Raw genomic sequence first — 18,817 nt, 5'->3', positions numbered from 1 at the left:
TATAGCACCTTTGAGACTAACTGTGTGAAAGAAGTACATAGAGAGATCTTGTAGCACATTAGAGACTAACTGAAAGAAAGAAGTTGGCAGCACGAGCTTTCATAGGCTTCAGTCTGCTTCTTCAGAAATAAGTTGTAGCATAAGCCTTCTTAGACTTGGTCTGCTTCCTCAGATGCAGATGCTTAGACCAAGTCTATGGAAGCAGATGCTATAACTTCTTTTGCTCAGTCAATCTCAGATGTACAAGATCCCTTTGCATTTTAGTAGCTGTTTAGATTTGTTCTGTGGAAATGAATGCATGGATAGGGAAGTAGGAACATAGCATATTTAGTTTGGGCTAACTGTACCAAAAACTACAAACACATAGGACTATGTGACTACAAACACATGGGCCTATCTGACTACATTAGAGTTCCATAGGATGGAGCCATGGCAATTAAAGTAGAATCATTGTACCATCCCTGGGGGGAAATCCAAAAGGAGCAATCCACCTTTTAAATAGATTGTAGGCCCCCACACACTGCATAATATATCCTCCCTCCAAAGCCAGATATAGACCTAGTAATTCTAGTTTTATTTTCTCTAGTTTTTGCCATTTTTGAAAGTTTATACAGTCCCCACATGGTCCCTTATCAGAAAATTGGCCCTGAGTGAGTAAGGATGTACAAATAAACACCGGAGTTAGAATTGCCCAAGGCATTGTATTCCCTATCACCATATATAGAAGGAAAAGCTGGACAGTGAAGAAAGTCAATAAGAAGAATATCGATTCATTTGAGATGTGGTGCTGGAGAAGAGTGCTGAGGATACTGTGGTCAGTCAAATAGGCAAACAAATGGGTCCTTGAACAGATCAAGCCTCTTCTTGGAAGCCAAAATAGTCAAATTAAGGCTGTTGTACTTTGGCCACATCATAAGAAAGCACAGTTCGTTAGAAAAGACAATAATGCTAGGAAAGATAGAGGATAGTAGAAAGAGAGGCAGACTACACACCAGAGGGATTGACTCATTCAGAGAGGTCATGGGTTCTGAATTTGCAGGACCTAAGCAGAACACTGGAGGATAGATGATCTTGGCGATGTCTCATCTACAGGGTCACCATGAGTCAGTGCAACTTGAGGGCAGTTAACAACAACAACAACAAAACCCCACCATAGTTGCTTATCTTTACAGTGTCATCTAAATGGATGAATTATGGTTTACAATTGCCTGGCAAACTGAGGTCTGAAACGTTGCTTTGTATTGAATTTGCAAACTAGTTTGGTGAGTTAATTAAAATTTACAATTCTGCTGCCAAGTGTTCTCCATCTCAACATTCTAAAGTACATTGCAGATGCGAAACAGAAGCACATGATGAACTATACCTTGCCCATACATCTAGAAGTTAAGTTTTTCTGGTGTATGATGTGTGAAAGCTGCAGTTTGGCATAATATGAGGACCAAGCCATCATATCTTGCAGTTTTACTGGTTTGAGTTCAGATGGAGTCCTACATTGAAGAGATTTATTTAAATTAATGGGATGTAAGCCAGTAACAGCACTGATATCAATTGGTCTACTCATTCCCACAAATAGTATCTTTTTTTAAAAAAAAGCCATAGGCCCCTTCAAGATTTTATATTCATCCCTGCTCCCCTCTTGTATTTGATTTAAGATACATTTATTACATAAATTTTGGGTTCTTTCATTTGTAATAAATGTTAATACATTTTTGTCTGTTAATTCATATTATGTTTTTCAAAGGAAATATCCATTCTAGTAAAGTAACAAAATGAAGAAACTTTATTTGATGCAAAATTGAAAGAGGTAAATGTTTGTAGCCTAGCCAAGTTGAAACTTGCATTCTGGCAGAGATGTTTGCTGTTGTTGACGAACTCTTTACAGGAGCAAGGGTAAACCTGACATACTTACCTGAGCACTGGAGGGCTGGGACATGCTGAGACAGGGGTGATGGCAGGCAGGAATCCACAAACTGGTGCCTTGCCTCTAGGTATTTGGATAAAGTGAGAAGGAAGAAATGTTTTTTCAAAGCAGTGAAAAGCCTGACTGTGGACTTTACACCTGGCATGAGCTTTTGTCAATACACATATGCCTAGCTCAGAGAAAGAGAGCGGGAGATCATCTGCTCAATTTGTTTAGAGCTAGGGGCTGTGTGCTTTGCTGTTAGTGACTGTCATAGCTTATCAAAGGCTTACACATATACATAAAATCCAGGTGCTGTTACTTGATGGATGAATACCATCATCTTTGCATTGCACCTTTTTGATCACATAGACCCCACTAACCTCTTCCCCTGCCACTACATGCCCGTGTGTTTTTCAATAGCTCATATATTTGCTCTGTCCTTTTCTGGCATTGTCCCATTTCTTCCATACACTGTACAGAAAACTCTTCCATCCCTCCCTCAGTGCTCCTTTAAGTGGCATCAAACCCAAAAACAGCAGAGGAAGACAGTGTGACTATTAGGCAAGCTGCATGAAAACACCAGAGTAAGAATTCTGTGCTTCACAGTGATGAGAAAACACTGTGTGGCCATTCAGGGGGAAGGTAATGACTTTAGAGTATATTATTTAATGAAATTACAAGTGAAAAAACCCCATGAGATATGCAAAGACTGTGTTTGTTTGTGTGTATATGTCTCTATGTTACATAAAATCAAAACTGTATAATAGACCAGTGTTATCTTAAACTACCTGATGTGGGAGACAAAGAACCTTTTCCTGTTCTTTTCCTGTGACAGGGTACCATATTTATGTCCTTTGACTATAATTGTGTCTTTTCTGGAACCTCTCAGGGACCAGCAGCAGATGGTTCAGGGACCCATCTATGAATTAACACTTTGAATAGCACTGTTGTAAACTGTGATCCAGACTAGTGCCTGTTTGGCTGGAATAGAGATCGTCTGATCCCCTTTACCTTCTTTCCTTTTACATCCAGTAGATCTGGTATAAGTTTCTTATCTCCAGCTGAATTTGGTATGCCCATCTCACAGTACCATGGTAAGGGCTATTCTCTGATGGATTTGACACATATGATTTCATCTCCTGGCATTCTTATCTTCTCTGGAGCTTAGGAAAACATGGAGATATATTGCCAGGAGAAACCTGATGCAGAATCTAGAAGTGTCGTTCTTATTTCTACTTTCAGCCTTGTCTGGGGAAATTTGGGTATTGGTTTTTTTTTTAATTCTTTCTCTAATCCAAAAGTGTTTTTTTTTTAATCTTTCAGTAACACTATTCATTGTTATATTTCCCATATTCTCCCTTACTTGAGCAAACCTTTTTGTGTTTGCTCAGATATTCTAAAGCTTTGGCTTTTGCCTGTGCCATATAAGGGATCATATCGGTTAACTCCAAGATTAGCAAGATAGACATTACAGCCTCTTTTCAGCAGAGACACATTTTGCTTTGGGGAAGCTGATGAAATGCACACTGTGGCAGCCTAACAATAGTTTTTTTCCACGCTAAGGGCAGACTGGTATTAAGAGTGAGCATTTTCAAACAAGAACATCCATGTCATGTGCTGCTAGTTTCTGACCAGTTGGTGCTACATTTTATCTCTTAAACCTCTGTAATGCCTACACTTTTAAAGACTATATTTTGATACTGGTTTGGTGATATGGGTACAGGATGTGCCTCTTCATCTCCAGTCAATATGAATAGAAATGACTACACATCCATTTTCACTATGTGAAATGTGCTTGCAATGGCTTGAATCCTATTGGCAATCTAAATTAGAATATACTCGTTAGATCAATATGATTTTCAGAAGTGTTGACTAATTGTTAATTAATTACTGGATCTACTTTAGTTGGTAATAGTAATAGAATTCAAGCCAGTGTAGCTCCAGAGGAGTCATAGTGGTATATTTCTTTAAAAATCTAGTTATTTAATGTCCAGTTATCTTATGCTATGTCTTTCCACTCTCATCAAGCTATAGTTGCTGTTACTTTTCTTCCTCTTGTTCCTCATTATGGTCATTGTTTCTGCTGGGTTTGGGCAGGATTTTCACCTGGATGTACCTGGATTGCTATCACTGAGATACAAAACAGCATCCAATAATGCTGAAAATGTATAGCCAAATGTTTATTAAATGTCTCTCATCTCTGAAAGCTTAGGCACTCTGAGCTGCTCTGAAAACCAGAGACAGTGGGACGATGCAGACCGGCACTTTGTGTCGGCCTGTACGTGCAGTAAGGGCTGAGTGTTCACATGCTCAGAGCCCTTACCGCACTGTCTGGTGGCCAGCATGGCATGCACCTGTCTACACGGCATGTGCCATGATGACGCACGCCGGGCACAGTGCCCAAACGTCACTGCACAGAAGAGCCATTGTGACGCTGCGCTGCAGCACTTATGACGCCCCTTCTAGGCTTTGTTGTTGCTCCTTGAGGAGGCCACGGCGTGTGGTTGCCACAGCCTCTATCCAGGGCTCAAAGAGGCAACATTGAGCCATCCATCTGTAGAGGCCCAGTAATGTTAGCAAGGATTCATGCTCTGCATGTGCATGTTTGCTTCATTTCTCACACATCCCAACCTTTCTAAGGCGGGTTATAGACCGCCACTTGGGATGTCCGCAGGAAGTCCCATTTTAAAAAGGGGGTGTCTCTTCTAGACACCCCTGGCTCTAGTACGGACTCTGTCCATACAATATGGCGCCGGCCGTTCCACACAGCCGGCGCCATCTTTACATATCGGACACTGTGCACCCAAACGTGTCACGGCGCTAATGACGTCACGAGTGCGCCAGCGGCGCCTCGCGATGTCATTAGGGCGCCGCAGAAAGAAGCTCCATTTTGGAGCTTCTTTTATGCTCCGCAAGGGAGCCGCGCAGTGTGGCTGCGACGGCTCCCTTACGGGGCAAACGGCGGCGGCGGCAGACCGCCTCAAAGCGGCAGTCTATAACCCGCCTAAGTCACTTCTCCTGTTCTACTTGTTACAGATTGAGATGGAGAAGCAAAATTTCATCCATAGAATCAGATTCACCAAGAACTCTGGCAAGGGTGTTTATTTCTTGTATTGTGTGTTTTAAATGCAGTATAATAGTGTCTTGGGAGTGGATTACATTAAAAGATGATTTATAAGTCTTCTAAAAAGAAAACAAATTAGACAAAATGACTCCATAAGCTCTCCTAGATGTCACAGAACTACCTACAGGGTTGTTTTTTGGTGACCAATTCAATCAGCTGACCCTTAATGTGTCTCTTGAAGACCAGAGAACACATGGCTTGAAATCAAGAAAAAGTGGCCCCAAAATCCAGAATTAGCTATGTTGTTGTTGTGTGCCTTCAAGTCATTTCCAATGAATGGTGACCCTAAAATAAACCTATCATGGGGTTTTCTTGGCAAGTTTCTTCAGAGGGAGTTTGCCATTGCCATTCTCTGAGGCTGTGTGACTTGCTGTGCAGCTTGCCTAAGGTCACCCAGTCAGTTTCCATGCCAAGAGAAGCAGCTTCATGTGAACTCATCCCAGCTGCTTTATGAAATGTAAATTATGGTGTGATTCAAATATGGTCTTAGTCAACATACTTGAGAGTTTTGTAAAGATACCGATTCCTGAACACTGCTAAAGATTAAATCGGTGATGAAAACAGAGACAGAGGTACAAGCCAAACTTGCCAGGCAAATTTCTTTAAAGATTAAACAACACTGAGAAAGAAAGAAAGAAAGAAAGAAAGAAAGAAAGAAAGAAAGAAAGACTGGCCTAGATGACAGTTCTTTGATGCCGAGGAATCAGATTTTAGATAGGTAGTCAAACAGAAGCTGTAAATGTTTTTTTTTATTGCACACACAGACTATTGATTAATAGGTCAGCATGCTCACTGTTAAGTTAACGCTGCCAACATGTCTTTATGGCTTTTAAAAATGGATATAATTTCCAGTAATAACATTCAGTAGTGTTTCAAGAAGACATAGTTTTCCTAATGATTCAAATTTAATGTTTCACTGTATCTAGTCATGACTGATGAATGTGACTGTTAATTGTATTGCTGATCTATAAAGCTTCCAACAGACCTACCTGTCAGCTCTAATCCCAACTCATGAAAGAGTCTCAACAGTTAGAAAACTCTGACATCATCAGTCAGTCAAAACACTGTATTTGCCTCATTTTTATTTCAGAATAGCCAATATATCACTATATTGATCTAACTTTCTATATGTTCATGTTATCTCTTTCCTTCCCCTCCCATTGTAGACATTGGTGGGTTGTTGTTGTTGTTTGGATCGTAGTTCCCAGAATACCTTGGATCATGCTGGCTGGGGAATTCTGGCATCTATAGTCCAAAAGAGCCACTTTTCCAAGCTCTGCTCTGTCAGCCTATTGAGCTTTACTAAAACTCAGTAGTCCTTCATTTTGCCCCTCCACAGCTAATCTTTCTGTGCTCTACATTGTGAGTGGGTACCGTGTTGTCTTTGGCATATTGTGAGATTGCAATTTCCAGAAGTGCTAGATAGGTGAGGAATTCTGGGCATTGTAATATGATAACACCTGAAGGGTGGCATGATTCCCATTCCTACTCTCCAACTCCTGCCTGCTGTACTAATTTTGGTTCTGTGTGTAATTTGCAGAATTCTGAATCATGTGGGTCATCAAAATGGGTGCTAAAACAGTTGGGGCACTTGAATTTTTCCCATGCTAAGCACAGTTCCAATATTTGAAATTGGTCGGAGCAAAGAATGACATTGCATTCATTTAGATTTTTAGCAAAAGAATTCTTGTTCTTGGTGTGCAAGAGAGAATGAAAGAGTAGAGTTTCCTCAGTTTCTGAACTGGAGTTATGCTGGGCTTACATTTACATAGAACAGAGGTAGGCAGAAAGTAGTTTAGGATATACTGCTACATCTGGAGATTTAGAGTAGAATTTTGTGGCTTTCTTGCCACAGCTACCCCTTTTCCAGTTTTGGAGGTGAAACAAAGAAATCTAGGGAGACATCCAGAAATAGATATTTGCCCTCAGCTGAGTTTGTACTATGTGGAACCCTATTTTTAACGTACATATACCTGCCTGAATCATTGTTCTGCACTTTGGGTTTGTTTGGTAGATATCAAGGCACTAGTAAAAAGGAACCTCAAATAGGTTTCACCAACGTAGTATCTGTCCAGCCCTCATACAGAATAGAAGCCGGTTTTAATGGTGATACAGTTTGAAAAGAGGCACCTTTCCTTCCCACCGTATAACACATGACATTGATTAGTGCTGACATGTTGTGTACACCTGTTTACTCACTAAACAGCACTTGCAAATCAACTCTACCTCTCCATGTCACTGAGCAAATACAATGGAATTTGTAATGGTTTATGCTTGCCATCGTGACATAGCACAGGTCCTCATAAATCATTTATTTTCTGGCTGCTGATGGGAGCTTGAGAAAACAGACAAGCTCAGATAACTTTGGATCTTGAGAGTAATGTTTAGCTTCCACTTAAAAACAATCTATTACTTGAGTTTTTACACTGTAGAAAAGGCACATAGACTTTCCCAAACTCTGTCTGTGAGTTTGGGAAAGTTTGTGTGCATTTTTAAAAACAAAACAAAAAAACTACAGTTCACAAGATCACCCAGTCAGCATGTTCTGGCTAGGCTGTTTGGGGGATTATGGGAGTTGTGGTCCAAAAGGGAACCTTTCCATGCTCTAAGAGAAATTATACCTGACTACAGAGAGGAATATGCTGAGAGGTGTTAGACCAAGCTACCAGCTATGATTTGGTCAGACACATTTGCAGACAAAGCATGGCAACACTCAGTTCCCATTCAGGTGAAATGATAGCATACCTTTCAACTGTCCAGATTTGGGAGGGACAGTTCTGATTAATCCTTTGCCTGCCTACTTTTTCATCTGTTTTTAAAATGTCCCAGTTTTGGTTTCCTCCTCCTATTCCCCCATTTGTCCTCAGCTTACTTCCTTAGTGTGAACTGAGTTCAAAATGCAAGAGTAGTTTGCTCTCAATTAATTAGGCGGAGATGAAAGGGCAGAATTTTGCCCTTCTCAGTAGGCTCAAGCAAAAGCAAACTTCTACAGACTCTCCACCTTGTATGTTCTTCTTCTTTAATAACTTTATATATCTTGACTACTCTCATGTAGGTGGCCCACATGCACCCTGGTTTTCATCTGTGAAAAGTTGAAAGGTATGTGGTAGCTTCCCCATAGGCTACTACTACATACCTCTTTTCTCTACAGCTCTCCTCCACTACAAAATGTCGACCCTCATTGATGGTGGTTTATACACCTCTTTGCTGTTTATGTTTTCTAAATACTGCATAATGAATCCATTGAAGCCATTCAGTAAGAAACAGAATGCCACAGTTTTGATTAATGTATGTGAGGACCTTTTTTATTGACTCTGCAGTATCAGAGAAACCCAATCCGTGAGTCATTTGTAGATTTCACTGTCCAGCATATTTTTTTCTTTGCATGTAAAAGCTCTTTTCCTTCTTACCTCTGATGATGTTGGCATGTTTTATGCAAGCAAGGCATGAAAATGGTCAAAGTGGCTAAGCTATAACATTTAGATTAGCAGAGATTTATTTCCCACATGCCTTTTTGACCTCATTGTGCTGGAGTAAATAGGAGAATAAATATACTGAAAGCTGATGGATTTATGGCTCTGGGCAGGCAAAGGCTATGTAGGTTTTGGTGTTTGTTTGTTTTTTTAACTTACTTTAACAATGTTTCATTTTGAATAAAATTTAATAAAGATTCTCTTTAACTGTTTTTAGAAGCAGACCCAAAAAGAATTGGTCTCCACAAGACTAATACAGTGTATTTATTTAGCATACGCTAACAGTATTTTGTATGTTGGAGCTAGCCTTTGTCTTTGAGAGGTTTTCTCAAATGCTACTTTTGTTGAATGTGCCAGAGAGTCTCTTATTACTACTGCTGCTTGCCTGTATAGCAGTTGCTGTATAACAATGTAATGTTTAATGTGTTAAATTACCATATTTAGTCAGGATGCATGGCCAAGTTCTGAGAGACACATGGAGCCAAACACATATGAATCACAGTCTTTAAGCAATCATCAATAATATGTTGCTGTCAAGGAAAAAATTATCAAATGAAGAGACACAAACTGACGTATTGTGTCTGCCTATTACTATGTATATTTTATATGTACTAATTATGAAATGGTATGTGCGTGTATATGTGTTTGTGTGTGTATGCGTGCATGCATGCCTTCAAGTTGCCTGTCAATTTATGACAATCCCATGGATTTCATAGGGTTTTCTTAGACAAGGCAAACTTACAAGTAGTTTTGTCAGTTCCTTCATCTGAAATATAGCCTACAGCATCTGGTATTTGTTGGCTGTATTATATAATAAGGTAAGAGCAGCATGGTGTAGTGGTTTGAGTGCTGGACTACAACTCTGGAGACCCAGTTTCAACTCCCTGCTTGGCCATGAAACCCACTGGGCACATCATGCTCTCAGCCTCAGGGGAAGGCAATGGCAAATCTCCTCTGAACAAATCTTGCCAAGACAGCCCTAAGATAGGTTTGCCTTACGGACACAACTTGAAGGGACGCAACAACAACAATGGTTCAAATGAGAGACAATCTCATCCCTGTGCAAATTAGGTTATGGCTACTATTGTGGTTTATTTGAAGCCTTTACCATTCATTTCATAATCTCCTTACAAAACTATTTCATATTACTAGAGGACAGGACCACAGTTTTAGGTTTCCAGGCCTGCATTATTGCTGAAATAATATGTTTAAAATCTATATATACTGATTATTACATAGTTTTAAAAAGAAACCAAGTACTTTGAATTCTTTCAGGCTTGCCCTCACAAACTGTAGGTTTATAACTCAGGTCAATTCACATGTGCAGTTTTATGACACTAAAATAGCATTGATGTTAATATTGTGCATAGCTCATTGAATGGTTCTTCTAGATGCCACTTTCTGCCAGGAATGTGGCGTTGTCCTGGAAGCTTTCCCAAACTGGAAAAAACATGGAATTAGGAACAGTTGGAATGAGGCTCCAGTTTTCTCCAGTCATCTCCAGATGGGAAGCAAGGGTACAAATTCTCCAATTGGGCTCAGCTCAAGTCAAGAGGACTAACTTCCACTTCAGTTTGCAGAGCCAAAGCTTGCCACAGTTTTCAATTGATTTGTTATTGTACAAATTGATTTGTTACACATACCTGACAGGTAGCTTCCTCCTTGCCTCCTAGTCATTGTATATCCTCCAGTCTGCTCTACATCCACCTTTTAGGTAGAAGCAAGTAGGCTAAGACCAAATGTCCCTCATCCTGTCTCCTTAACTAAATGAGAACGAGTAATCCTTCACCTTGATGTGGGAACAGCCCCCCTTTAGCTCAGATTTCTCTCTTACTTTCCAAAGAGGAAAATACATTTTTGTGAGTGTGTGTTTGAATCACAAACTGCGAGAAACTGTGATTGGTACTAAATGCTTAAAGTTCAATAGCATCACCAAGGACCATTCCTAGGCCTCAGGAACTTCGGTGCCTGGAACAATCCTGAAGTGGTAACCCTGGTTATAGAAGGTTTACATGACCCCTACAATATATTGAATGAGCATACAAGGGAATTGTAGGGCCATTGACCAAGCTTTGTCCTCATGCCAGCACATCCCCTGCCAGCAAACTCTAACCATTCATACATTTGAAGTGCATTGAAAGGCATAGTATGCACTTACCAATGTCCCCGAACTGAGCTCTTCTGTGCAAAGAAGAATGCTGGGCAGGGTACCTCTCACTGCATGGAAGAGCTCTACATTTACACATCAGTAAATACATAGGACCTCTTCTCGTGGACTCCAAATGTATACATGGGGTGTATATACATCCATTCATCAGGGGGAAGGGGTGGAGCTAGTCTGTGCACTCTTTCAATTTTTCTTGCACATTCCTTCTATGCCTGGAAGAGATTATCTGAATCTGTATGTTTACAACAGTGGGAAACTCATGCCAAAAGAGTCTGGAAAAGTTACTGTTTTGAACAGTTTCCAGAATCCTCCAATCAGCATGGCCAATGGTTTTCCAGGCCTGGAGACTGAGAAACTTGTAGTCCAAAAGAGTAACTTTTCCAAGCTCTGCTGTGTATCAGGCCAGTTTCTTTTGGTGAGTAGGGATGTAAATGTTCACTTCAATTTGCATTTAAACAATAAAAAAATCAGTTTCCCCTCCTTCCTGCTGAACAACATTAAGAAGTTCTGCTCATTCTGATGTGTGTGTGTGTGTGTGGTTTGTATTTTTCAAAAATTTCACGAAGGCTTTTTTTGTTCAGAAAATGTATGGGTTCTTGCCTAAAACACATTTTGTACAAAAAAACCCAAGGTGTTTTGCTATTGTTGCTCTGGAGGGGGGAAGGGGAAGGCAGGTCTTTTTACTCTCAAGAGGGGCCAAAATGTTTTGTGGTGGCTGACACTTATTTTCAACAGGTTGTCATAATGTGTTCAAATATTCTCCCCCCTCACACACACACACAAAGGGCAATGAAGATGGCAAGTATTGACCTGAATTCTGTACCAAGAGAGAGAGAGAGAGAGTGTCTGGTTCAGGTCAGCCAAAGTTACTTAGTGAAGTATACTAAGTAATTTAGTGCAGTATAGTACAGAAAATAACTTCTCCTGTCCCTCCCCATACCTGATGGAAACATTCATGCATGCTCCAATCACCAGCAGAATGGGCCTCCTTCTTCCCAGATGCGGCTGATGATTGGTAAAATAGATTTAGGGAGTGGGGGAGACTTGTGATTGTGTAATAGTGTCACAGTCATGTATAAGTAGTGATTATGGAATATGGAACATTTTCTTAAATTTACTCATGAAAGATTCAAAACACACTGCAGAAATAATCCACTTTGAGACTGCTTTAACTGCCCTGGAATTCTGGGAACTGTGGTTTTTGTGAGACATTTAGCCACCTCTGCCAGAGAGTTCTGGTGCCACAATAAATTACAATTCCCAGGATTCCCTAGCAATGAGCCAGGACAGTTAAAGCAACCTCAAACTGGATTATTTCTTCAGTGTGTTTTGGACCTATAACTGTTTTTCATTCACAACTGATGCTTAGTCATGATTGTCATGTTATTGCCACAATTGTAAACACAGACACCTCAACTGCATGAGGAGGAGGAGGTCCATTCTGCCAGTGATCAGAGCATGAGTGAATAATGTTTCTATTACCTTTGGCGAGGTGGGGGGGATTGGGCCAGGAGAGGTTATTTAGCTAAGTTGCTTAACTATACTTAAGTTTAGTTACTTAACTAAAAAGTTAAGACACTTTACTTAACAAAGTAGCTGATAGAAGACTCCAGACATACTTTACATTTCCAGTGGTGAGTTCTGTTTTGTTTCATGCCGGTTACCTGCTTACAATTCACAGCTTGTGGGATTGGGAAACCTATGTGCAAAAAACCTAATTCTTTTGGCATCAGTTATTCTGCTCATGCATGTATCATGCTTTGTGAACTGAAAATTGGTCCACAATTTAATGTTTCATCCAATGAAGGACATTTGTTAGTAGTCAAAGTACCTTGAGTCCAGCTGTTGCACGGAATGCCTTTCTAAAATATCTAATACTTTGGTAATAGGGTTTTAAAAAACTTTTAATCATCCACAGCCATTATTTTACACACACATTAACATCCACACACTCCCTTAAACATTTTGGAACCAAAGAATCCAAGATCAGTTCAGCTGTTATACATCAGGTGATCTAGGGTATGTGGCTAAAAGTTAAATAGCTTTCAGTGAAATAAAACACATTGTGTGTTAATGTAAGCGTATGGGTGAGGTTCCCCCCGCATACAATATTGGGGAGGGTTTCAAGGAGGATTGGTTGCTCACTTATTTTAGGGCAAGAAGTAAGGTCACAAAGGAAATCAAATCCTGATGTGGATAAATGAAACATGAGGCCTACTGACTTTCTAAAAATATTTTAAATAATATTCTCTAAGGTTTCATTTTATACTGAAGGCAGTTGTAATATGTTTTGGATGGTGGTGTAAGGTTTCCATTAAAGGGAGATCATAATTGCTATTTTTTCTCCTTTTTGTGATACTAAAGGAGGGATTGGGGAGATGGTGCTAGAGCTTATTTAGGTAAAAGGAGGGGTCTTCTATAAGTTTTCTCCTGGATTATAAAAACAGTAACATTTACATTAAACCACAATTTGCAACTTACGTTTATTTTCAATTTATGCTATTTCTACATCTGAAAAGGCAAAACAGAGAGGGTTGTTTTAGATGTGAAATGTAAATTTTGAGGGCAAAAATGGGAAGAATGGTGGAGTTACACTTCCTGTGTTCGTGGATAATCTTAATTTTGAAAGGCTTTGCTGAAAGTGTTTGTATAGATGCTTTAACTGTCCCTGTTTTGGGAATATTGGCATCTCACCAGGGCTTGTGAGAAGACCTACCAAGTATCTAAAACCCACAAAAGAGTGATACCTTTATTGGCCAGCCAAAATGTACAAAATATATAATCCAAGCTTTTGAAGCTTTACTGGCTTCTTCAGGCAAAAAATGTGTGTGTGTTGTTGTTGTTGTTGTTGTTGTTGTTTTAAAGTAGCAGGCCAACAATTTGTACGGATTGTTTGAAGAGACAACATCTGAACAAAATGTGGACCTGTGACACCAGCACCATCACATTTATCTTTATCTTTAAATATCTTTATCCTGATGAAGAAGCCAGTGGAGCTTTGAATGCTTACATTATGTGCTCTTCGCATTTTGGCTGGGCAATAAAGGAATCCCTCTTTTGTTGGTTTTGGATTTTGTTTTATTTTGAAGTATGGCCAATACAATTACCTCTGAATATGTATTACAGGCTTAATTGTTTACTTTGGCTCCCATTATTTATTTATATTGCCTTTCCTTTCTTATAAACATTTCTGATATAATTCCTCTCCCACTGGCTTTATGTTATTGATTTTACCTGATATTTAGTTTTTAATTAGTTTTAAATTGTTGCAGAAAATCAACAGAAATGTAGTTTACCTTTGAGACAGGCTCCACCTTCCTTTGGGAAAAAAAACATAGACGCTCCCTTTTTTCAAGTCACGTTGTTTCCAAATAGATTAGTACTTCTGGGACGATCACGAACCTTGTTTCAAAGAAGGAACTCTCACTCACAGAAAAATGAAACTTTTTGCTGCCTTTTTCTTGGTGACTAGGCTGTTGGGCACTTTAGGGCACCATTAAAATTGACGGAATAGAATGGCAATCCATGGTCCATGTTGTTTCCACCCTTGTTTTAAACCTGCTTTCCTATAAAGCTGTGAAATAATTTTTTGAAAGGTATTGCAAAAGTCACCGGTTATGTAAGGATGTTGCCTTGTAGTATGCTGCTAGGGGATAGTTCCTTTTTTAAAATAAGAGTTAAAGCAGGGGTAGGCAACCTGCGGCCCGCGGGCCGGATGCGGCCCGGCAAGGCCTTGGGACCGGCCCCCGCCCGGTCCTGCTGCCGATTGCTGCCGGAGCCTTTGGCCTCTCGCGTGAGGGCGTGGGGCCTTTGGCCTATCAGGAGGAGGCGGGCAAGGGGGGGCAAGCGGCAGGCAAGGGGGGCAAGCGACGGGCAAGGGGGGCAATTGTCTATAGAAGCCTCCAAAACATGCATTTATATTAACATTTTTTTAAAAATCAGCAAATTTTTTTGCGTGTCCTCCATTTTTTTTAAAAAAGTGTCCTCCATTTGAAAATTTTGTTCTACATTTGTCCCGGTTTATTTATTTAATTTAATTTTTAAATTTTTTAAAAATTATTTAATTTTTGGCTTCGGCCCCCCAGTTGTCTGAGGGACAGCAACCCGGCCCCTGGCTCAAAAAGCTTGCCTACCCCTGAGTTAAAGTATAGTACTCATGTTGACCCATGCATAAGTCGACTCTGGTTTTGGGGTCAATTTTTTACTAAATAGCTAGACTTATACATGAATATATACAGTACTTCTCAGAATCTTCCCTATCTCCTCAAAGAGTGGGTTGACTGGAGAGATGTTCCCCAATGAAATGTATTTTTTGTTTCTCTCTCCTCCTCCTCCTCCTCCTCCTCCTCCTCCTCTTTTCTAGTATAATTGATTTCAGTGGGACTGCTCTACGTAGGATGAACATTGGATTTAGTACTTCTAAAGCATCATGCAAACAGGGAATTGGATCCAGATTTAGGTGTATACAACTAGGCTAGTTGGACAGGTGGGTAGGTCTCAAGATAACCTGTTGAATGGGATAAGCAGTGGTGTGGAGAGACAGAGATCTTGAAAGCTAGGCAGAATCAGTAAAAAGAAAAAAATGGATAGACAATATAAACATCTAAATAAACAAAATTACCTCTGATGAGATAGAATGGAAATGAAAACATTGTTGTGCTTGATATTTGTTGACATGTTACTTGCTAGCTTCCAATATTAAGAAGAAAATACTTTGCCTCTAGTGTTTGAATGCTTTTCTATTTTCAGTGGCTTAAAAAGAACTATTAATCTAAATACTGCAAGATTCCTATGAAATAATTCAGATGAATTCAGATGAAATGGAATTCAGATGAACTGAAATGTACAGATTTCAGGAAAGGATGTTGGACTGTATCAGTGAAATTATAGGGTAGTAGTAGTAAATAAGTAAATATAGGGTATAATCTTATTAAGATCCATTTATCAATATTTATGATTATATGAAGATGATTAGGAAATAATAATGAATATGCTAACAGGAAATTGCCAGCATAGGTGTAGTGGTTTGAGTGCTGGACTACAACTATAAAGACCAGGGTTCAAATCCCTGATCAAGCATAAAAACTACTGGGTGACCTTGGGCAAGTCACACTGTCTCAGCCTCAGAGGATGGCAATGGCAAACCCCCTCAAAATGAAACTTGTCAAGAAAACCCTATGATAGATTTGCTTTAGGATGACCATAAGTAATAAATGAGTTGGAGGGACACAACAACAACAAATGTCATTTGGTTCCTTTTCCAGTAATTGGATGTTTGTTATCTGAGAACTGATGTTTATGTTGGGAGCTGCAAAGTTATTAGAATGAGACCAAGTAAACAAGGAGACAGAAGTTGGGTAGAAAATTTATATTTTGGAATAGTAAACTACAGAATAAGATGCAGTCTTCTGATTTATTTGAAATATTGTAAGGAGGGCAGGTTATGTATAGTTATAAGGCAGTTATCAGTTGATAGGAATTATACGAATTACCAAACAATCATATGGTATACAACCATATGTATAAAACCAGGCATATGAATAACCCCCCAACCCCCACCCACAAACAAATGTACTTAGCCAGCTAGTCTGTTCCACATTATCCCAAATGTTCATCTTTAGAGAACAGACATTGTGTGTACTGCTGGATGATGGGCCTGAATGATAACATTCCTTTTATACTGGGTACCACATCTTATAAAGGCCTAAACCACAGAATGATCTCCTGAGTTCTGAACTTTGGAAAAACTGTGTGTCTTGCCTAACACTTAATGATAATAAAAATGGGAATAGTTGTTTCTTGCAATAGTAGTAGAAAGTTATGGGCAGCATCTAGAAGGGTATAAAATGAACTTTGAACATGCAGTAGGGTTTGTGGAGCATTTTCTGAAAACAGCTCCCCTGTGGTTATTCCAGATGCAACTCCAGAGTGAAGATGTGAGGTAATGGTTGATGGTAGCCCTGTTGTGCATCTAGGGTATTCTTTGACTCAGAGCCACTCCAATTATTCTTTTTTTAGTTTCCTAGAATCTAAAGCAGGAGAAGTAATGCAAAGATAAATGATGCCATAATAAACATATCTCTTCTTAGTAGTACTAATGTCTTAACAGAAATTAAAATCAGTCAGCTCATTATGCTATCTGATTGTGGTATAACAACTGAAGCCAACTGTGTTATCTTTGTTTTAAAATTTTGCTTTAAACATAACATTCCTGCTTTAGTTTTGGGTTTTTTTAAATATAACATTCAAACTTGCTCTTTGGGTTTTTTCACTTTCATAACTCCTTCTTCCTTCACTTTCAGTGTTCACTTTCCCTGTTACATCATTTTCCCAGATAGGATATTTAGTTGGTTATTGAAGCAATGTATATATTTATAATAAAAACAGTGTGGCTCACTTCCACCTTATCCAAAGGGTTTGGCAATAGGAACATGGACATTTCACATTTAAATCAGAAATCATATTTTTTGTTGTTTGTTTAAACTAGTGAATATTTCCAGTTTTGTGCTTAGCTAGTTGTTATCAGCCAAAATATAAAAGAATAAAAACTGTATCTTGCCCAAACTCCTATGTAAAGAGAGAAAGAATAGGCAATAGCATTGGGTCCAGTGATCTTCCCTCCACTCTCCTGGGATTGGGGCTGAAATGTAACACTGAGTCCACTTTAACTGCCGTGGCATCATCTTATGGAATCTAGGGATTTCTTGTTTGGTGAAGCATTAAAATTCTGTGGCCAGGAATTTTAAAATACATCTTACTGAATGGCAAATCCCAGGAATCCATATGATAGAACTAGGGTAATTAAATTGGACTCATAATACTACAATCAGGTAGTTTGAAACGACCCCCTGGTAGTTAGTGGTGATTTTTTAAAAAAAATCACATTTTGGCTTAAAATAATAAATCAAGGAAGTGTGGATCTTAATTTTAAAGGAGAATCACACTTCCATAACACTTCCTATGGCTACAGAAATTAGCAAGGGAGCGTATGTTGCCCACTGAATTTTGATATTCTGTTTAAGGTCAATAAAAGAAACATTTCTGCAATTTAAAAAAAAACACTTAAAGAACTGTGCCCTAAGTATTCACTTCATACAACTTTGTACTCTGCACCATTTCTCCCCCACCTTCTTTAAAGGGTACTCTTTAGAAAGCTCTCCCAATTGTTGTATCCAAGCACCTCCTTTGAAGTGCAGTTTTTGTTCTACATTTTGGTTACAGCATTATTTCAGTGAAGTCAGCCAACAGGCTTGTAGGGCTTGTTGGCTCAGATTCACTAACAGTTTTCTTGGCAGTGCTGCTTAGTTGTTCATCTTTATATGTTTCACTCTCTCTCTCATGACAGAACGATCTCCACACCGGCCTATCCTTCAAGCTGGCCTACCAGCAAACACCTCTACAGTTGTTGGGGGTGAAGCAAAGTTTGTCTGCAAGGTCTACAGTGATGCCCAGCCTCACATCCAGTGGATAAAACACATAGAAAAGAATGGAAGTAAATATGGGCCAGATGGATTACCATATCTAGAAGTTTTAAAGGTGAGCTGCTTCTTTTTAAAATTAAGTTAAATGAATATTAAACAGAATATTGGACGTGGCCACAGATTTTTAAAATCGGAATAGAATTTATTTTTGTGACCCAAAACATTTGTCCTTGCCAATATTGGAATACAGAGTTGGTGGTTTAAACAAAAGCAAAAGTCTATTTCATGTTCCCCCTCCCAGAGCATCTTTTATCCATTACTGTTTTTCAGGCATCATGAAAATGCTGCTATGTTCAGATTTATTCATTGGCAAAGAATATCTAAAATAAATAAATGGAAAGTTATTCTATCCTTGATATTAAAGAACTGGGAAGATATTAAAATTCCTTCTCCAGTGACCATAGTTATGACCAAAGGATGTTGGCCGTGTTGGGTTTTCTGTATGTCTATATACTGAAATGTCAATTTTTCATCACCCAGTTGTGAAGTGCCCATCCGTCTATCATATTTTTAAGGGCTAGCAGCCTGTATGTATTACCACATACCACATTTTAAACTAATATTTTACTGTGAAGTTAAGTTGTGGAGCCAGGAATCTATTGTGTCGCTATCCTGAACCATTAGTTCCTTTAGTTTCAACTATACCGAACCTTTCCTGTTTGGATTTTA

At 39.2% G+C, this 18,817-nt stretch overlaps 1 protein-coding gene across 3 annotated transcripts in view; it reads left to right on the top strand.

Annotated features, from left to right (window-relative positions):
* FGFR2 (fibroblast growth factor receptor 2) overlaps nucleotides 1–18,817 on the top strand; it is a 135,544-nt gene that overhangs the window by 70,838 nt on the left and 45,889 nt on the right. For all 3 annotated transcript variants that reach the window (XM_089510058.1, XM_089510056.1, XM_089510057.1), the window contains exon 7: nucleotides 18,013–18,203. In XM_089510058.1, the coding sequence (XP_089366184.1) occupies nucleotides 18,013–18,203 (191 nt within the window). The remainder of the gene's footprint in view (nucleotides 1–18,012; nucleotides 18,204–18,817) is intronic.

Source organism: Sceloporus occidentalis, unplaced genomic scaffold (genome assembly GCF_023333645.1).
Source record: "Sceloporus occidentalis isolate IW3139 unplaced genomic scaffold, rSceOcc1.0.p SCAF_2, whole genome shotgun sequence".
Taxonomy (NCBI): domain Eukaryota; kingdom Metazoa; phylum Chordata; class Lepidosauria; order Squamata; family Phrynosomatidae; genus Sceloporus; species Sceloporus occidentalis.
Note: the sequence above shows the minus strand (reverse complement) of the source record. Positions and strands in the feature narration are given on the sequence as shown.